At 37.5% G+C, this 21,035-nt stretch overlaps 1 protein-coding gene across 3 annotated transcripts; it reads left to right on the top strand.

The window, feature by feature from the left end:
* The first annotated feature begins 102 nt into the window (after positions 1 to 102).
* Positions 103 to 20,315, top strand: LOC121428789 (rab GTPase-activating protein 1-like). 3 transcript variants are annotated; one of them, XM_041625625.1, is made up of 10 exons: positions 103 to 186; positions 8,696 to 9,599; positions 10,044 to 10,260; positions 11,100 to 11,280; positions 12,039 to 12,316; positions 14,409 to 14,475; positions 15,111 to 15,219; positions 15,732 to 15,907; positions 19,184 to 19,337; positions 20,038 to 20,315. In XM_041625625.1, exons 2-10 carry the CDS (start codon positions 9,140 to 9,142, stop codon positions 20,307 to 20,309), a joined length of 1,914 nt encoding a protein of 637 aa, XP_041481559.1. In that variant the 5' UTR covers positions 103 to 186; positions 8,696 to 9,139; the 3' UTR covers positions 20,310 to 20,315. The 3 variants fall into 3 exon arrangements, with proteins under 3 accessions (XP_041481559.1, XP_041481560.1, XP_041481558.1); XM_041625626.1 differs by having other exon boundaries at positions 103 to 441; positions 8,696 to 9,515; XM_041625624.1 differs by having other exon boundaries at positions 103 to 441.
* The last annotated feature ends 720 nt before the right edge of the window (positions 20,316 to 21,035 follow it).

Genomic DNA, 21,035 nt, shown 5'->3' with positions numbered 1-21,035 from the left:
CCTGGACAACTCGACCGGGACGAGTTGTCCAGGGCAGCGGGTCGGGCTGTCCAGGGTCGGGCTGTCTGGTGGTCGGGCTGTCCGGACCCCATTATGAGCACATCGAGCTCGAGCAAGAAGTCCTGCGGTCGTCTTTGGGACCCTTTTCTTTGATTGACTATCAACAACTTGCTTGATGTAGAATATGTAACAGTTTTATCTATTATAACAAAGCGTAAACAGGAATTGAAATTAAAGGATCAGAAACCATTCCATGATTTAATTTTAGCCTCTCAATCTTGCTTTTGTTGGCTTGATCGGAGTTCAGGATCCAGCTCGGAGTCCTCCGTGTGTCCTACCCCATCGCAAGCCCACTGGCGGCTCGTCTTCTCGCGAGACCGACCAGCGTAGCGGATCGGGAACTTCATCCAACTCCAAGTTCGATGACACCCGACTCGGCAGGTATGTTTACGACTGCAACTATAGATCTCTTCATCAAAACCAAAAATTTTGAGGGGGCGAAAACCAAAATATGGCGTATGAAAAGAATTGCGAGTGAGTGACAGTAGAGGCACTGGGGCACTGGTAAGAAAATAAATTGGGATCATCCCGGTACCTGGTCTGGGACTGTCTCAGTTTTCAAATTAAAGATTTCTCCACACAAGAAATCGAGGGAAGTTCATCCACCTGTGAAGTGCCGACACCAATCAAGTGCGCTAGTCAATGTAAACATATCAGGTTTCATAACAAGATTATTGGAAGACGGCAAGTCATGAAAAATAGCGGTGAACGGGGGAATTATTAAGGTCACTGAATCTAGTATTTTAGCACTCTCATTCTCAATTTCCGTAATTGCTGTCTTTGTCCCACAGGGGGAAGTGAAAAAATAACGTCCCCTTAAACAAGGACAGTCTCAATTTATCAAGACATGATTTGTCTTGGTTTGTGAGGATATCCTTGATTTCTGGGACAATCCCAATTTTTGGAACAGCGCCTCTAATGAGTGAAGCGAGCGAGCAAAGAATTTGACATATTGAATTTCATTACAAAGTCAAAGTGACAACTTCTCGGAAAACTTCCTGGAATTTCTCACTTCCCGAATTGATCTTTGAAAATAGCAAAACTTCCCGGAATTTTTCGGGAAGAGTGGAAGCACTGTCTGCATGTGGTGGGGTGGGGCCAGGGGGGGGGGTGGTCTCGGAGAGTCAAACAAACACAGAGTAGTAAGCTTGGGGTATCACCACATGTAAACATGTTAATGTCAGCATTTTCACTTCCACTGGCCAGTGGTCCCTTTAATTTAATTAACTTTGTAAACTCCTTTAAAAAATTTATGCATGCATGACCATTCTGAATGTGTGTAAAATGTTCAGAAAGAGTTCCTCTTGCAACAGCCACCCAAAATAACAAAATATTGTTGAGACTTCCAGTTCATTCACTTCCTGTTTCTCTATCGTTTTTTTTTTAGTGTTTCTTGCCTTAGCTGGGACTCAAACTCATGTTGTGATTGCAGTCAAGGGGAACTGGAAGGGGTTTTCTAGTGATCAAAAGCTGATACTTTGACCAGTCTATGCTTTCTGACCCTTTTTTTACTGACTAAATAAAACAATGTCTATGAACAATTACATGCACTTGATTCCTCTAAAAATATGACGGAATAAACTTATAAACCCATATTTTGGTATGTATTTACACTCTCCCATTATGGTTAGATTAGACCCTAGACCTAAGACCTATTTGGTTGTTCGCTGAACTACGTCGACTCCACTCACTAATACATAGACTGAAGAGCTTGGAGGCCCGTATGTAAAGACATCAGTAACATTAGATTTAAAATTCCGTGGAAACCCAATTTTCGGATCAATTTTTTCATAAATATCAGGTTTTAAAAAAAGAAATTATATCCAACTTGACAAGAAAACATTAACATAGGCTATAAATTATGGAAGCTTAAAAGTGCCACCGAGATGTTGAGATAATTATCTCGGGAAGTCGACATCTTGATAGCAAAAGATAAGATGACGAGATCCCAGATCTCATCATGTTGACATCTTGTAGAAGAGATGATGAAATGACAAGATCCCAGATCTCATCATGTCAACATCTTTTGGAAGAGATGATGAGATGTCAAGATCCCGGATCTCATCATGTCAACATCTTTTAGAAGAGATGTTGAGATGACAAGATCCCGGATCTCATCATGTCAACATCTTTTAGAAGAGATGATGAGATGACAAGATCCCGGATCTCATCATGTCAACATCTTTTAGAATAGATGATGAGATGACAAGATCCCGGATATCATCATGTTGACATCTTTTAGAAGAGATGATGAGATGACAAGATTCCGGATCTCGTCATGTCGACATCTTTTAGAAGAAATGGTCAGATGACAAGATCTTCGATCCATGATCATGTCATCTAATCATCTCTTCTACAAGATGTCAACATGATGAGATCCGGGATCTTGTCATCTCATCATCTCTTCTTAAAGATGTTGACATGATGAGATCCAGGATCTTGTCATCTCATCATCTCTTCTACAAGATGTCAACATGATGAGATCCGGGATCTTGTCATCTCATCATCTCTTCTTAAAGATGTTGACATGATGAGATCCAGGATCTTGTCATCTCATCATCTCTTCTTAAAGATGTTGACATGATGAGATCCGGGATCTTGTCATCTCATCATCTCTTCTAAAAGATGTTGACATGATGAGATTCGGGATCTTGTCATCTCATCATCTCTTCTAAAAGATGTCGACATGATGAGATCTGGGATCTCGTCATCTTATCTTTTGCTATCAAGATGTCGACTTCCCGAGATAATTATCTCAACATCTCGGTGGCACTTTTAAGCTTCCATAATAAATAGAAGTTCACCCTGACAAAAAGTCTATTGTAAATATTGAAAAAAAAAATTGGTGAAGGTTTCAGGAAAAACCATCAAATAATGAAAACATTTCTTATAATTTTAATTATTTGATTGTGACGTAATATCCGAGCAACTGTCCTACATATATGGTAAAAATTCTGTGAAATGTCATTTTCTCAGGACATTGATAATAGTCTTTATTATAGGCCTACATTTGGTATACATGTATCAATACACAAATCATTTCACATGTGCTCCTAAAAAGAAAATAACAAAATAAGTCACCACATACCATTATAAAATTAAATTTATGCATTTTATATTACATAGCATATGGGGCAGCTGTTGTTTTTATGACCTCACAAATCATAAACTTGAAATTCTAATTAACTTTCTTAATATTTAATGGATTTTCCTCAAACCTCCACCAATATTTTTTTGATATTTTTTCTGCTATTTTTACCACAAACTTTATATCAGGGTGAACTTCCCCTTTAAGCAGTATCGACTTAAACCCCCCCAGAACAACGGGGTATTGTTGCGTGCACTTGTAATCCAAGCTATATGGGGAAGTTACAAACTGATGCAGAGGTTTGAGCCCTTGGCTCAAATGGGACCCCCATATTTACATTAAAATTTCCATTCCAAGGCGTAGCATTTTTGTTGAGAAAAAGAACAAAGAAAGCCACTCCAAAGCATAGCATTTTCTTATCGAGAAAAAGAAGAAAGAAATCGGCTCCAAAGCTTTGCATATTTTCCGTTACGCCGTTCCGGCCGCATTGATCTGCTACAATGAGCCGTAATTTTGGTGAAAAGCGGCTGCAGAGCGCTGTCTGACCATTGCCTCTGCGCTAGCGCACCCTGCGCCTGTGCCGCCAGGCTAGCTGCATGCACGTCCATAGGGATGCATATGCACTCACAAGCAAGCGACCCATTCCTAGGACCCCGTTTTCACATACATTGTAGTTCCAAAGCGCGTTCTGAGGACCCTCCTTTTTACAATGAGCCCGCTCCGAGGCCCCTGTTTTTCGTCTGGCCCCGCGGCACATACCCATTACTTTTTGGTCGAGTATCCCCCCCCGGATTTAGGGCTTGTAAATAAAGAGGCGTTAATAGGAGGAAATCATAATTTGTAAACAAATTTTTTTTACTTCTATGTGTTTAAGATCGCATGTGCGATCTGTAAGGAAAATCATTAAGCCAGAAAAAATTGGAACCAGTGGGATTTGAACCTGCTATCTACTGCTTGCTGGGTAGCAATTTCATTTAGGACTTTGTTGTTGTGTTATGTATGTATCCTAGAACTCATCACCATAGATGGGATCCAGAGCCCCTTTGGTTACCTGATAATTAATATTCATACCAACTGGTTATAAATGGAAGTGGTATTCTTTGTCAGACCATTAAAAATAGCTAATAGGCCTAAAAAGGTCAAGAATTGGTGGGATGAACTCACTGGTAAACCGCGTGCTTGGGTGCCAGTATAGTGTATGTCCATATGAAATATGAGATACTCAATTATAACAACATGATAGGACAACTGCCATGTTCCTTACGAAAGTATAATAGAAACTAGACCAACATTGGCTAGCAAGGCACTTTCCCACTCAAATATTGTCTGAATTCTGTGGATTCACAATACCGTGCGCCATCTATCGTTTGCAGCAAACAGGACGAAATTGGCAATTTCTCTTGGGAAAAAAGTCAATGTACATGTATGTTGCACACGCTCATACTTAAGTGCTTGCATGCATACGATTATTCAGTACTGGCCGACACGTCTCAACCAGATATACTGTTTACTAGGGTTCAGGAGGTGGGAGAGAAATTTGCCCGCATTTTTCTTTGTGATATTTAGACCGTTTTCTGGGGTGAATTCCTGCCTTATGGTTTTCATTTTTGAAGCATCACATTCATAGTATAGTAAACTAGCACTGTGCGCTGCCTGCGCCAGTGCGCGATTTCGACCGCAAAGTTAGACAATCGGCCAGTTCACTGCAATCGATAGATGGCGCACCATACATTTAAACCCATTTGTTTTTATCTGAATGAATGAATGTACATGTAACAACGAAAGTAGGCATGTGGATTTTCAGTTTTCAGGTGATTGATGGTGGTAGTGAGGGTACATGTAGTTATATAAATTTTGATGAAAATGATTATGATGGGGTGATGATGGTGATGATGGGGTGATGATGGTGATGAAGATGATGATGATGGGGTGATGATGATGATGGGGTGATGATGATGATGGGGTGATGATGATGATGATGATGATGATGATGGGGTGATGATGATGATGGGGTGATGATGATGATGATGATGATGGGGTGATGATGATGATGATGGGGTGATGATGATGGGATGATGATGGGATGATGGTGGTGATGATGGTGGTGATGGTGATGATGATGATGATGGTGATGACGATGATTATGGTGATGATGACGATGGTGATGATGATGATGGTGATGATGATGATGGGGTGATGATGATGATGATGATGATGATGATGATGGTGATGATGGTGATGATGATGATGGTGATGATGATGATGATGATGATGATGATGGGGTGATGATGATGATGATGATGATGGGGTGATGATGATGGGATGATGGTGGTGATGATGGTGGTGATGGTGATGATGATGATGATGGTGATGACGATGATTATGGTGATGATGACGATGGTGATGATGATGATGATGGTGATGGTGATGATGATGATGATGATGATGGGGTGATGATGATGATGATGGGGTGATGATGATGATGATGATGATGATGGTGATGATGATGATGGGGTGATGATGATGATGATGGGGTGATGATGATGATGATGATGATGATGATGATGGTGATGATGGTGATGATGATGATGGTGATGATGATGATGATGATGATGATGGGGTGATGATGATGATGATGATGATGGGGTGATGATGATGGGATGATGGTGGTGATGATGGTGGTGATGGTGATGATGATGATGATGGTGATGACGATGATTATGGTGATGATGACGATGGTGATGATGATGATGATGGTGATGGTGATGATGATGATGATGATGATGGGGTGATGATGGTGATGATGATGATGGTGATGATGGTGATGATGATTGTGATGATGGTAATGATGGTGATGATCATGGTGATGATGGTGATGATGATGATGATGATGGTGACGATGATGATGGTGATGATGATGATGATGGGGTGATGATGATGATGATGAAGGTGATGTTGATGATGATGGTGATGAGGATGTTGATGGTAATGATGGTGATGATGAAGATAGTGCTAATGATCTTAATAATGTTTGTGATATAAGCCATAGATAATAGGTCTGTTTTCATATTAAACCTCACAGTAGCTGTACAGGAGAGTGTTTCATGCAGGATCTTGTCAAAGATTTTTAATCGACATATTTTCACTATTAAAGTCAACTAGTCAGATGCTAGGATTTCATTTAAAATGAACAGGAAATGCTCCCGAGTACATGTACATGTAACTCACATTTGAAAATTGTAGAATTTACTATGAATTCTATAAGAATAACAGAATAGTATGGGAAATCATGAGAGAGCTTAGGAAGTACATGTTTCAAATAAAGAAAACATTTGAAGATAGTAATGGGATTTATGAAAGTATGAATTTTATTGCAGGCTCTAGTACTAAATAGATTTGACACACACAAGCTGGTTGTTACCCGAATGATTGGTACACATGTTCAGATCTTGTATACATCAACATCTAGTAGAATTTATTGTGTTGCACTTCCTTTATATATTGTACCTGTGCAAATATTATGATCATTGGTACTAATGATAGGTTTCAATATGTTTCAAAGTGAATACTATTAAAGTCAATTATTAGTATGACAATACAGCACCTGGTATATACGGTATGCACATTACAAGCATAATTTGGAACCACACATACAAGAGAAAGGAATAAAGAACAATTTTATAAAGATTCGAAATTTAATCAGGTATTTCCTTTGAATGTTTGCCAAATTGAACTGAACTTTCATCCCAAACTGAAAAAACAACAACACAACGTACAAGCTATATATTGCACATGCACATGCAGATTGTAACTTGCACTTAAATATCCTTATGAATATGACAAAGGTACTGTTCAAAAGACTTTATTCATATCCTGAATTTGATCCTAGATTTTATCCTGGATTTGAAATAATCCTGGAAGCAGTCAATATATTTATTGTAACATGCCTCCATGTTTGTACTATGAATGGTATAAATGCATGCAGAACCAAGTTATCTTTGGAGGTTCATGAAGAGTGCATTGTTGCTCATTGATCAAAAGGTTAAATGGGTACATGTACATTATTTGGTCTGTGAAGCTTTATTGCAAAGTTATGAAGTCTAGCTTCAAACATAAATTGTTGAATTTTTGTGTCTGAGGTTATAATGAATAGAAAGGCAGTGAATACATGTATTACTGAGTGAAGAATGCATTAACTATGTATCTGTATTCTGTGCCATGTACATGTACTGAAGTATATTGTGTGTTTACTATAAGTGGGTAAACTGTGTATAGATGTATCAATCAGATTTTACTCAAAGGATTGACTTAAAGCCCTGACTTTTGACTTTAACCAAGAACCTTTGAATCAGTTATTTCCACACGTATCTTGGACCCCTCTTACAAAGAGTTATGATTGATCCAATCAATCGTAACTCAATGGAAATCCATCAGTTTCATAAATTTTTCTACAGGGAATTTGCACAATGTCATTTGTAAACAAAGAGAAGCACAGTGAATTTGTAAGAAAATAATAATTTTTGAATGCATGAATATACATGATAGATAATATATTTTAAAATATATATAAAATATTTTGAACAAACATGTATTAATACAAACTTGATGATGCTGGCTGTTGATAGTTGCGATTGATCGGATCAATCTCAACTCTCTTTGTAAGACGGGGCCCAGTTATTCTCTGTTCATTCCCTGTTTAATGATATTGGAAATAAGAAGTCATGTAATTATTCTTTACATATATCCTTTGATTTGTTCCTTTCAAGATTAAAACTACATGTACAGTGTAATATAGTTTCGAGTAAAGCATTTTCCTTGGCATGCCATTTGGCAAGCCATCGTATAAATTTGTATTTTGAAATGTAAAAAAATAACGTTCCTAACGAATATAACCTTGTATTCATTTACCTTGTATGTATTCCACCTACACAATGTGAAGAATTCAGGTACATGTACATGTATGGCACACATGTAAATTACATATTTGTGTGAAAGAAAGTATTTTGTTTCTTTCAATTTAGTAATATCTTATAAATGCACATGTGTAAGGTCTACCTTTAAAGGAATAATATCTGTATTACCTTGGTGCGTGTGTTTTATCTAGTGATTGAGTCAATATTTGACAGCAGAATATTTTTGTTTGCTTTCAGTTGTGTCTTAAAGAAAAGCTGTTCATTATTAAATATGGTTTGTGCAAGATTATTGATGCTGAGATGCACATTGTTGACTCTGTTGAGGATTTCATTGTGCTGGTCATTGCAGTTTCTGTAATATGGAACATGTACAGTATGTTGAGTTATTGCATGTTGGAATGTACAGAAACCGTGATCAAAGTTAAATACATATATGATTCGCGAGAGCCTGTGCTCTCTACAGTTGCCTTGTGAGATACATGTCAATGTATTTGGATTGATTACATTCCAGTTTTATCAGTTTTATTGTGGAAAAGCTCTTATCTACTAGAATGGAACCTATATCGTATGAATCTAGAAAAGGTGAGCATAACATTTTGTAATCATTTGTTTATTTTTCTTTTTCTCACAATAGGTCAACCTTCCATTTTGAGGACAGATACATTTTACTTTCTTCACAGTCATCAGATTTGTGCTTTCTTCAAACTCTCATGATCAAGAGCGGAAGGATGTGGTAATAAGTTGGATGCTATCTGATACTGTTCAGTAAATTGATGGTGATAATAGTCTAGCAATATTCATTGGATACCAGTACAGGCAATGCTTTATGGATGAGATAAAACACTGAAAGGGATCTCATGTTTGTGTGAGATGAGCAGATTACATCAGACAAATTCTCTGCTGTAGATAATCTACATGTAGATATCATATCAGAAGAACATTGGAGCATTGATTGTTCAAGATCAGAATGTTCTTTTGATGGAAATATTCCATTGGCTGGCGATAGTATTTCATTCCAATTGATTTATTGATCAGTACCGTGAGATACGAAGAGGCTGCTTTTGCTCTGACACATCCCATGGCGGACAAGGTCAGCCGTAGCTCGATGGACTCGCTCTCGGTCGCCGACGAATACGTTGTGGTCACCCCCAGCGAGGAGAAAGCGGGCAGCGCGAACGGGGCCTTGGCAGCCCAGCAGGAAATGACCTCGGTGAGCTCTACGGGCTCGGACACGGGGCTGCGTATCGCAGGGAATGGTAACATGGACCAACTGAAGCACAACCTCGAAGAAGTGCTTGAAGAACACCTCGGAGGCATTGCCAAGACCACCAGGATGGTGCCACCCAGTATCAAGCTCAACCTGGTGTCCTCTGGAGTTGGTCAGCAGGGAGATGGCTCAGGGAATAATGACATTGGATCTCCACAGTCACCCCAAGAGAAGATAGATGATATCGGTGAGATGGTGATGAGTGGACATGTTGATAGTGCAAGTCCTAAAGAAGGAGATAGTCAAGAAGATCCATGGGTACCAAGATCTAGTAAGAAAAGTACTGGGAAAAGTATTGCATCGTCCTCCTGTTTCAATATACTTTTTTTTATTTGATTTAAATATGAAAAAAAAAATTCAGTTCCACGATAAATCTGTAGAAATAGAAAAGAAAATAATCAAGAGGTATGCTTCTATAATGTATTTTTTTCTTACTTTATATGTATTCTTGGTTTTAAGTGACATGGGATTTTGGTGAGTAAATGCATTATATTGGTATAATTATTGATTGAATAATTCATAAATCTCTATCACAATTATCAAGAAAAGTCAATTAAGCACCAAAACTGACTAATTAATGCATATTTGTCATGAATTATAATAAATCATCTCCCTATTTTCATGGGCTTCCCCCTTCTTCAGGGATGAAGATGATAACACAAAATGTAGAAAAATAGCCAATACAATGACTTATTATCGTATTGATTCATTTCAGATTCTGGATCCGACACTACCACTCCCACACCCATCACTCCCATTGACAAGGTATGTACCTTGTTCAGTCGCATCTTCTATCTGGGTGCATCCACCGTCAATGCCCCAAAGAGTGAGAATGAAGTCACAAGGAATATGCGCATTCTCAAGGAGCAGGAGTCTGAGAATGCCATGGAGATTGTCCTCTCGGTCCCAAGGACTGCTGAAGGTTCTGTTAGGTAAGACACTGAGCTTTTGGTGTTGGTGTTGTGAAAATTTTGGACAGCACCAAAATGAAAAAAAAAGAAAGGAAGCATGTCTTGCGACAAGTCTCACTTACTGTTTAGCTGTCAATAGTTGCGCTATTGATAATGTGACCAGGGCCCCGTAACTCAAAGATTAGCATTTGATTGCTAATTTGAAAGAACAATTCTGATTGGTTCTTAGTCAGTTTCCTCAGCAAAATGCGCATGCAACGATGATCTTGATAGGCCAATTCATTTAGCGATAAATCGCTAACCTTTGTGTTATGGAGCCCTGGACATTTTAATCTCAGATTCGGGTCTTGGGCAAGGGAATGCAATCATAATTGTGCTTCCAGACACTGGACAATATCAAGTTTAGAGATCAACTTTTGGTTAATCACCAAAAAGCATTTGCCAGCTCAATACTGGTAAAAGGTAAAATAAAAGTTAAAATGTTTCATTTTATATGGCTAAGCATGGCTGTCTTTGGTTTCAACAGCAAGAGTCCTGCCTGTCATCAAAGATTACTTTCAAATGATTTTAGTACTTAATTTTAGATCAAGGTTTTAGATCAACCTTGATCTAAGGAGTGTTTCATGAAATGACTTGTTTGATGTTTTATCTGACAAGTCTGATTTTATCAGACAGTTACCATAGTAATAGTGCTTCTCGGCCAATCAAAATCAAGGAGAGACGTCAGATCTGACTCATCGGACAAAAATGTTGATAAAACAGCTCCCCTGCTCTCTTTCAGGGTAAACATATTAATTAGTGGTATTTTCAATTAGAAGAATATGGTAAAATTGTTAACTTGATATTATTTGTCTTTATAGGTTGATGGAGGTTGATGGGAAATCTGAGATAGCTCACTATCGAATCACCCGTATCCTCTTCTGTTGTCGTGGTCATGCTAATACCTCAGAGAGTGACTGCTTTGCCTTCACATGTAGCCACGGCACCAAGGAGAGTCAGCTGTTCCATAGTCATGTCTTCAGATGCGAGGTGGTTGAAGCAGTGAGTAGCAAATCGCATTCCTTAATATTGTATTACCATAGAGAGTTCAAGGATCTGGGTGAAGTGCAATTCCAGTTCATTGACAAGTGAACTAGGTCCAGTTAGGGCATGAAGACTGTTATTCGAAGCAAAAAGAAGCAATTATGAATAAAAATTTGAACTTCAGGTGAAATATATTCCACAAATTATGGACATGGTACATTCAGTCATCAGGCAGTAGCTTGTGTCTGCGTTGAGTTTGGAGATATCTTTGAAGCCATTAGTAGGATAATATTGAAGGATTCCGGGCATCGTATGATCTCCTTTTCAAGGGTGTTTGAGGAGACATTCATCAGATGCTGATCATCTATCAAAACACTTTATGATCATGAAATAATGTAATAAACAGAAATCTGTAAAAGTTTCCTGTCACAGGCCTTACAGATGTCTCCAAATCTCAGGGTAGACTAATTCTACTGCCTGATGATAACTTGCTGTACCTCATCGAAACATTGTGGAATATATTTCACTGTAAATTCATATATTTCTACATAGAATTTCTTCAGCATTTTTGAAGCTATGTTCTTTGTTTTGGCTGTTGTGACCTGTTGGTCTTTATATTCATTGGAGAATTTGATGTATAGTAGATTATAAATTATAATATTTCTTGTTTTTGATCTGTAAGATATTTGTGAAGCATCAACCAGACTATCAGCAGTATTTTCCTTATTACTATTATGACTATTATATGATTATCATTGTTATATTGTTGTCTCTAGGTCCAGCGTATATTAACCTGCTTTGGTCAAGCCTTCCACCGAGTTCCTAAGAGTCCTGGGATGGTAGACAGTGTACCAGGCCTTCCCATGTCACCACGGGAACGCATCCTTCATCTCGACATTCCAGTCTTGGTAGATATCAGGGAGGATGACAGCGGCAAGGGGAACTTCTCACCGGTTCCACGGGACAAGAAATGTTTTAAACTGAGACAGGGTGTGAAGAAAGAGATTGGTATCATTGTCCAACAAGGCAATCATAAGATGCTTATTATAGAGAGGTTAGTAGATGACCAATATCTTAGCTTAGCCATTTATAGATCCTTAGCATGTTAAGAGTGATAGGATGTAAAGAAAGAGATTGATATCATTGTTCCGCAAGGCAATCATAAGATGCTTATTATATAGAGGTAAGTAGATAACCAATATCTTAACTTAGCCATTTATAGATCCTCAGCATTTTAACCCTAAAAAGACTGGGTCAGCCCCCCCCCCTCGACATTTTTCGCGATAAATCCGCTGCGCAAAATTTTTTGACCGCGTCGCTCGCTGACTTTTTACTTTCAAGTCTCGCGCAACTTTTGAGACCAAAATTGTGACCCCCGGGTACGCGGTTCCAAAATTACGCAACATTTCGTAAGTGCATGCAGACCCAAAATTACTCAAAAACGTGAATTTGTGTACAAATCCAATGCAAATAGTGTTCTTAGCCAAAATTCATAAATGTTTCATTATTTTTCCTTTTACTGCTTAAAATCAATTAATTTTATCTTGTTTATGGTTAAAATAAAGTCCCCGACAATTTCCATTGAAAAAACAATAAAAAACAAAAAGTCGAAAAACAAAGAAATACATAAGAAATTTAGAAAACAATAGAATACATAAGAAAATAAATTTGATTTTGAAATTTTTTAAAAATCAATTTGATCAGATGCCTATCTAGAGTATGTGAAACAAAAATTAGCATTTCAGAGGCATTATTTTATTAATTAGAGCAAACTTATGATTTTACGCATAAATTAGCATAATTAATGAGACATGAGATTTTTTGCCGAATTTGATGTTATAGTTTTGTAGATAATGCCATGGGAAATGCGTGTGCCAATTTTCGTCGCGATCGCGCGATCAACGGCCGAGATCATAAGGGGGGGCTAAACGGCCCCCCCCCCAATCTTTTTAGGCGTCGAAATAGCCCAGTCTATTTAGGGTTAAGAGTGATATGATGTTAAGAAAGAGATTGATATCATTGCCCAGCAAGGTAATAAGAGGATCCTTATTATAGAGAGGTAAGTAAATAACTTTTGAGTTGAGCATTTGTAGGGAAAGTGGCTTTCCTTTAAAGAAAAAATTGTCTTTTCCTTATCTTATAATCTGTAATGTCATTTCACACTTGATCTGAAATTGAAATTCTGTTTGTCATAGAAAAAGGTACATCACAAAAATGTAAATTCCATTTTGCAAAGGTAAATTCACTTTTCATAAGAAAAGTAGAGAGCCAAAACGGATTTTCTGTTTTGAGTTAGCAGTAAGTGGAAAAACACTGTCCCCAAGCTTTATGGCTGGATGTTTCAAGAAACTTTTTTAAGTTATGCACAATTTTATGGATGACTGGAATGTGTTCATGTTCTTAATGAGAAGCCCTAAATTTCTGTCATGTTTGTACAAAGAGGGACTGAATTTCCTATGTCCCTTGTGAACTCATGACAAATGATTAACTTTGCATTCACATTCATATTTTCGCTGATAGAAAAAAAATCCTACAAAATGATTCTGATTTAGCACAAGGACATGTTACATTCATTCATAAAATCTTGGAAGACTTCCACGCCTTCAGAACAAATGTGTGCAATTAATCTGTCAAAAACCAAAATGGTGTCATGCTACCCCTCTTCTAAATAAACTACATTGGCTACTTACTTCTGATAGAATACATTATCAAATACTTGTTTAAACCTATAAACCTATGTTAACCATACTCCCTTCTTGCATTTCTTCATTATTTCAGCAACAAAGATGTACATACTCTCTTCGTTCTGCAGCTGCTCCTTCCTATGTCATTCCAAAATCCAGAAAACAGGCTGGTTTCAACTCCTTTCAATCTCTTGTCCCCCTGTCATCGGAACAAACTCCCTCCATCCAACCTTTCTTCTCTTGACCGCTTCAAAAAACATCTCAAAACACACTTATATAACCATAAATCTTAACTTGTCTTTTGCCATCAACAGTCTTTGCATCCTCTGGAAAAAGCGCTATATAAATCCAATCATTATCATTATTGTCATTATAAAATCACAAGTAATTTACGAATTGCTACTAGTGTTCAAAATGTCCATGCTATGATACTGATAATGTGTATTTGTATCTATTGTACAGATGTTTTGGTGTTTTGATCTGTCCTGGTCGAGAGGTCCCTGACAGGGAGATGTACTTACTTGATGCTGTAAGTAATCTAATACATGATATACAGTTCTTTTTTATTTTATTTTTCACAGTTACATGGAAAAATTTGCTTGGATTAATCAGGGACGTGAGAGGGAGATCACGTCCCTGGATGAATTTGTGATTAGGAAATGTTAGGTTTATTCCATATGTAATAATAAAGATTAATATTCCAGGGTAATGATATGATACCAAGTATCAAACAAGTATCAAAGCGCAGTGGAGTATATGCTAGTAACTGCGCTATATAAATGGACATATTATCATTTATTATTATTTGCAAATTTTGCAATTGAGAAAATTAAATACGAGCATTAACATGCATTTGTTACAGTTGTAAGAAATCTCTGCAGATGCACATTCATTCATGATAATTACAAACAACAGCTGAAATTTTTGAGTCAATTCTTTGTATCTTTTCCATTCTTTATGCAGGGAATGCAATTATCAGAATCAAGTCGATTTATTATCATTTTGGTGATCATTGGCTAGAGCAAAAGCCTCATTTTACGTGTAGTGCTTAAACAATCTTTTATGAAAATTTAGTGGTTGAAAAGTTGAATCCAAACTTTATTTTATCTTTAATTTTCTGTATAAAAATTAGTGATGGAAGTCTGTTTTCTCCTTTTTTTGCAGGTGAATATGGAGAAGAATTATGATGCAAGGAATTATTCCGTAGTCTGTCAGTGGGATCCTAACTTACCTGAATTAGAAGTACTTAATGCTGAATCTCCACCCGGTCTAGGTAAAATTGTACTTTGTGTGATGTCTGTTTTTCTGTCTGTCTGTCTATCTATCTATCTATCTATCTATCTGTCTATCAGTCTGTCTATCTGGCTATCCATTCGTTCGTCCGTCCGCCCACCCACCCCTCATCTTTATGTCTTTTTGCAATCCACCCATCATCTATCTGTCCATTCATTGTCAATGTCTGTCCATCCATCCATCCATCCATTTATCTTTCCTTTTATCATTCAACCCATATAATGTCATCCATTAACCAATCTGTTTGTCATTCCATCAGTTCATTGATCTATCCATTCTTGTATACATGCATTTTATACACTCATCCATCTGTCCATTTACACACCAGTGTATTTACTCATCCATCTGTTTATACATAGAAATGTTTACTCATAGCAATGTTTTCCAGGCGTTTTGCCGGAAGCCTGCATTTAGCGGGGAGCTAAATCCTTAATTTAGTCAAAGATGAACATGAAAGTACAATGACTCGATGTGTGTTGCTTTTATTTACAGAGAAAGGTATGTTCATGACGATAGCTGTTGACCTGGTGATCCTAGGTATCCAAGAACCCGTCCGTTTCGTCATAGAAACCAAAGTCCGCATCTTTGCAGCATCAGAGAAGTTCTGGTATAACAAGATCACCACCAAGAAACCACTCCAAGAAAACTTCAGTCTTCTCTTAGAGGAGGTGAGTTCAGTGATGTTCTCTTTACTTCATTGCCGAGAAATCTAGAAACTTTGATAACGGCTTTAGATCTGCTGACCAGTGTTAATTTGTCTTGCCTGCATATCAGAAGTGAGACATACATGTAAGATACTGTCTGCTAAGTGTTTGAGTTTGAATTTTTAGCTCAATTTTGAGAGTATATATTATTCAATGTAGAAAGATTGGTGGAATGATCGAGGTCAGAGGGCATTTTAGTTTAGTACACTTAGATTTCTGGGTGGTATTCTGGAACACTATCATAACTTTTTCATTTGTCTGTGAGATATGACACTGCTATGATTGTCATAAATCGGTATTTAGAATATTGTCTTTTTCACTGTCATATCTCTCTAAGGGCCCACCCATCTTTTCACAGACAACCCAATCAAAATCACTGTTAAACCCGAGCTGGGGCCATTCTTAACAATAGGAAGACCAGGAAAGTGTAGGGGCCTATCCTCAATAGAGTAGCTAACACTGGGCAACTATGCGTATGTTTTAATTTGCTTAATTATACAAAGAGACGGAAAGTTGAAGATTTTTTAGAAGAGAGAGAGAAAAACATGAAAAACAGAAAAAAGGTGGAATTATTGTGTAGGCCTAACAATTTGTAGCATGAAGAATGCTTTGGAAATAGTCCTGGATGATGAGTGGAAATTATACAATTAATCTGAACATATTGTATGCATGACATACAGTCAACATGGTATCAGGATATTATGGTGCTAAGAGAAATGACAAATTTTATGACTGTTTAGACCTTGTCGTAAATTTTGTCATATCTTTTGATTGTAAAGGGATTATGTGCATGTATGAATTTGCATATTTTTTGTGCACGTTATAGAGAAGAGACAAAATTTATTACAGTTTTTATGACAAAAGTTATGACATCCTCCAGAATGCCAATTATGTCATATCTCTGAGAAAAGGCAAAATATTGAGAAAAGAAAATGTTCAGAAGACTGCCCCTAGATAAGTGGAAGTGTTGTGATGCAGTGGTTCCTACTCTTACCTTGTACCGGTTATCAGAGGGTTAAGTGTTTAAATCCCATTCTAACATGAGCATACCTTGTACTGGTTATCAGAGGGTTAAGTGTTTAAATCCCATTCTAACACGAGCATACCTTGTACTGGTTATCAGAGGGTTAAGTGTTTAAATCCCATTCTAACACGAGCATACCTTGTACTGGTTATCAGAGGGTTAAGTGTTTAAATCCCATTCTAACACGAGCATACCTTGTACTGGTTATCAGAGGGTTAAGTGTTTAAATCCCATTCTAACACGAGCATACCTTGTACTGGTTATCAGAGGGTTAAGTGTTTAAATCCCATTCTAACACGAGCATACCTTGTACTGGTTATCAGAGGGTTAAGTGTTTAAATCCCATTCTAGCATGAGCATACCTTGTACTGGTTATCAGAGGGTTAAGTGTTTAAATCCCATTCTAGCACGAGCATACCTTGTACTGGTTATCAGAGGGTTAAGTGTTTAAATCCCATTCTAGCATGAGCATACCTTGTACTGGTTATCAGAGGGTTAAGTGTTTAAATCCCATTCTAACACGAGCATACCTTGTACTGGTTATCAGAGGGTTAAGTGTTTAAATCACATTCTAACACGAGCATACCTTTTACTGGTTATCAGAGGGTTAAGTGTTTAAATCACATTCTAACACGAGCATACCTTGTACTGGTTATCAGAGGGTTAAGTGTTTAAATCACATTCTAACACGAGCATACCTTGTACTGGTTATCAGAGGGTTAAGTGTTTAAATCACATTCTAACACGAGCATACCTTGTACTGGTTATCAGAGGGTTAAGTGTTTAAATCCCATTCTAACACGAGCATACCTTGTACTGGTTATCAGAGGGTTAAGTGTTTAAATCCCATTCTAACACGAGCATACCTTGTACTGGTTATCAGAGGGTTAAGTGTTTAAATCCCATTCTAACATGAGCATACCTTGTACTGGTTATCAGAGGGTTAAGTGTTTAAATCCCATTCTAGCTGTGCATTCTTTGACAAGACCCCAAACTAACACTTCACCCAGGTGTTCAGTGTTGTTATAGCATGATTATCAACTAATACATGTTCTTAATCAAATAATGTGGAAACAGGTTTTACAGTCAATAGACCTTGTATAATTTTTCTGTTATACTCCTTGCCCCGTCTGGTTAAGTCATTATTTCACTATCCCTGACGCCCAAAATTGCTGAATATTTGTGATCTGATTTGATGGTATAGAATTATTAAGTTAAATCTTGTGTTTCAAAAGTATCTAATACTGCAACGGTTGTGATTTTTTTCGTCTTTGGTGAACCTTAAACCAAATATTCAGTATGGAATGTATTATGTTCTATTGTGTCTGCTCTTCTATGCACTTCAAATGTAACATTATACACAAAGGAGGGTATATAGATATTCTCATGCACTATTGGTATTCTAGTCCATTGAAATCCGTACAGTACTTTTCCCCTGCAGTCCCAAAGAAAGATCCATTCTAGGAGAATATCAAAATGGCATTTATATTTTTTCCGAAAACGGGTCGTCTTCAACGGCAAAATGCTGTACGCGTTTACTTGCAGCGAAAGAAGAGAGTAATTGATACAACTTTGTGATGGTTTTTAGGGAGGTTTTATCTATAATGTGTCAAACTTGGATTGTAATTTGCTGATGGAAAGGGGGAACAGTATTTGATGTTTTCACAGTTGTATCTCAAGCAGGGACCTTTTTAGTGTTGGAAATTTGATCATGAAACACCTTTGCTACTCGGATTCAGGCAGACAAAGAGTAATCGGTTTTCAGAAAATGCTCTCCAATCCTTTTTATTGCCAGTGGGGAAATCAGTGCCGGATGGGCAGTAGTGATTTTGCGTTGAGTGCTGTTTGTGAATTCAGAGTGGTAGAAGGTTACTATTGGCACCAACCATTGTAGTAACAACGTTGATCTAAATTTAATCTGCTGACACTCTACTGCAAGATTGATAATAATACGCAGTCGTAATTAAGTATGCTATCTCTGTTGTGGTAAAAAACTGTATGCCAACTCTTTAATGATGAAATTGAACGTACAAGCTGACATTGATCTGGGATTGATTTCATACAAAATTGACACTTATACTTTTTTTGTGTGTGTATAATTTCTGTCAAGAGTGATGTCCTTTATTGGGTTTTGAGTCGTGAGTGTGACAAACAGACTTTGAAAATTGAAATTGACTGTATCTCTCCCATTTTTCTTGTAATAATTTCCTGTGTAGATTGAGACGACCCTTGAGAACGATGTGGCCTATCGTGTTTTGAGTCTAGAGAGTGATACGCAGAGAGAAAGACGCCATGTTCCAATTCGTCAGTCTAGTCTCAATCAAGCAAGGACACCTGATAGTCTTAGCTCAATGCTGGAGGAGGAAAGTGGTGAGTAGTTTTCCGAGAGTGTCTTGGAAAAAAAAACAAAAAAGAAAACAGAATCTTGTATTTGTACAAGTTTTACACAATAAAAAAAAATGCACACATTTGTTATGTTATGGTTCTGGCATATCTTAGATGGTTTATTTTAATAATAATCATTAAACTTGCTCATATGGTGCAGAACACTTACTTTTTTAGAAGTCTGTTAGTGCTCTACAGTAACGCAGTATAATTACCCAGGCTTTATCAGAGCAGCATTTATGCACACTGCGAAATCTTCATTTTGCGATTTGGAATGGTTTATTGCAAATACCCAATAAATAAATTTCCATGAATTCTTATTTTCTTTATTGTCAACTTGGCAGTGTAGCCTACCACTTTGATAAAAATGAATGCAAAAACTTTGAGATTCCTGCACTATAATGCACATCACCTTATCTTTCGATAATTCTTGTGAATGCAAGCCACTTTGCAGTTATTGATGAAAATAGGCAAAAATATCTGTGTGGGTATGGTCATTTCCACATGCTTTTCAGCTAGACTCAATGAAATAGTCTTTGTAGAATCTTATCTGACACCCTTGTGTACCTACAATTGCTGCTAGACCTACTTTCTAAATTATTAAGCATTCTGCAGCATGTAAGATTTTTCCGGGTTGATATGTGATACACAATGCTAGAGTGGTTATTCTCCCTCTTCTGCTCAGATGATGATGAGCCTCTACAGAGTGGTTCTGGTAGTGTTGGCAAGGACTGCGAGGAATCCATCCTCCTTGGCTGGGGTGAACTCCTAGCCAAGTGGAGGGTGAACCTGAGTGTACGTCCCAAGCAGCTCAGAGGCTACGTCAGGAAGGGTGTCCCTGAGGCTCTGAGGGGTGAGATATGGCAGCTCCTAGCAGGTGTCCATGAGAGTGAGAATCTCTTGGAAGATTACAGGATCCTGATCACAAAGGTAAGAATGGATTCATTCCATCCCTAAGGTATTCAAATATCATTTCTGTATTCATCATATAGATTCTAAAATCATGCAATATAGCAACATTTCTTTTTTAAAAGAAATTTATATCACACCTAACTAGATCCTTGTGATTTGATTGGTTGTTTGATATCGTTCACTCAGCCCATTTTTGCAATGATGTCATCAACCGTGCAATTTTGGATCCACTCATCGTCCAATTTTGGATCCATACGATTTTGCCCATTGCACGCGCGCACCGAGACTGCAGCTGCAGGCACCAGCAGTGCGCATGTTGTAATGACGTAACAATCAACAGACCAAACTCGCACTGCATGAGCATGTTTTGCATCGAAGTTCATGAATTTCATATGAAAAAAAAAATATTCTTAATGCCTCGTGGAATGGATCATTATTTCATCTTACACCAAATGAAGTATTCTGTCCATTGCACTCATAAACATTCATTGTTTGTGTACTGTAATCTGTACCTGTTTCTTCTTATGTCTGGTATTTTATACTTCTACTGATTTGTGAATGTTTTCATCAGATGTTCACTTCAATTTTTGTAAACTTTTGAATGGATTTGGAAATACAGTATATCAAGACACCCGGCAAGCAACATTTTTTTTTCAGAGTGGAATTTTGAATATGGCAGAATATCATTTATCAAAGATATAAATAAGGAAAATTATTTGTAGCCAGATGAAGAGCGTATGTCTCCTGCTCGAATGATATCTTCCTCTGCAA

The sequence above is a fragment of the Lytechinus variegatus genome, chromosome 15 (genome assembly GCF_018143015.1).
Source record: "Lytechinus variegatus isolate NC3 chromosome 15, Lvar_3.0, whole genome shotgun sequence".
Taxonomy (NCBI): domain Eukaryota; kingdom Metazoa; phylum Echinodermata; class Echinoidea; order Temnopleuroida; family Toxopneustidae; genus Lytechinus; species Lytechinus variegatus.
This window is presented reverse-complemented; position numbering and strand designations above follow the sequence as displayed.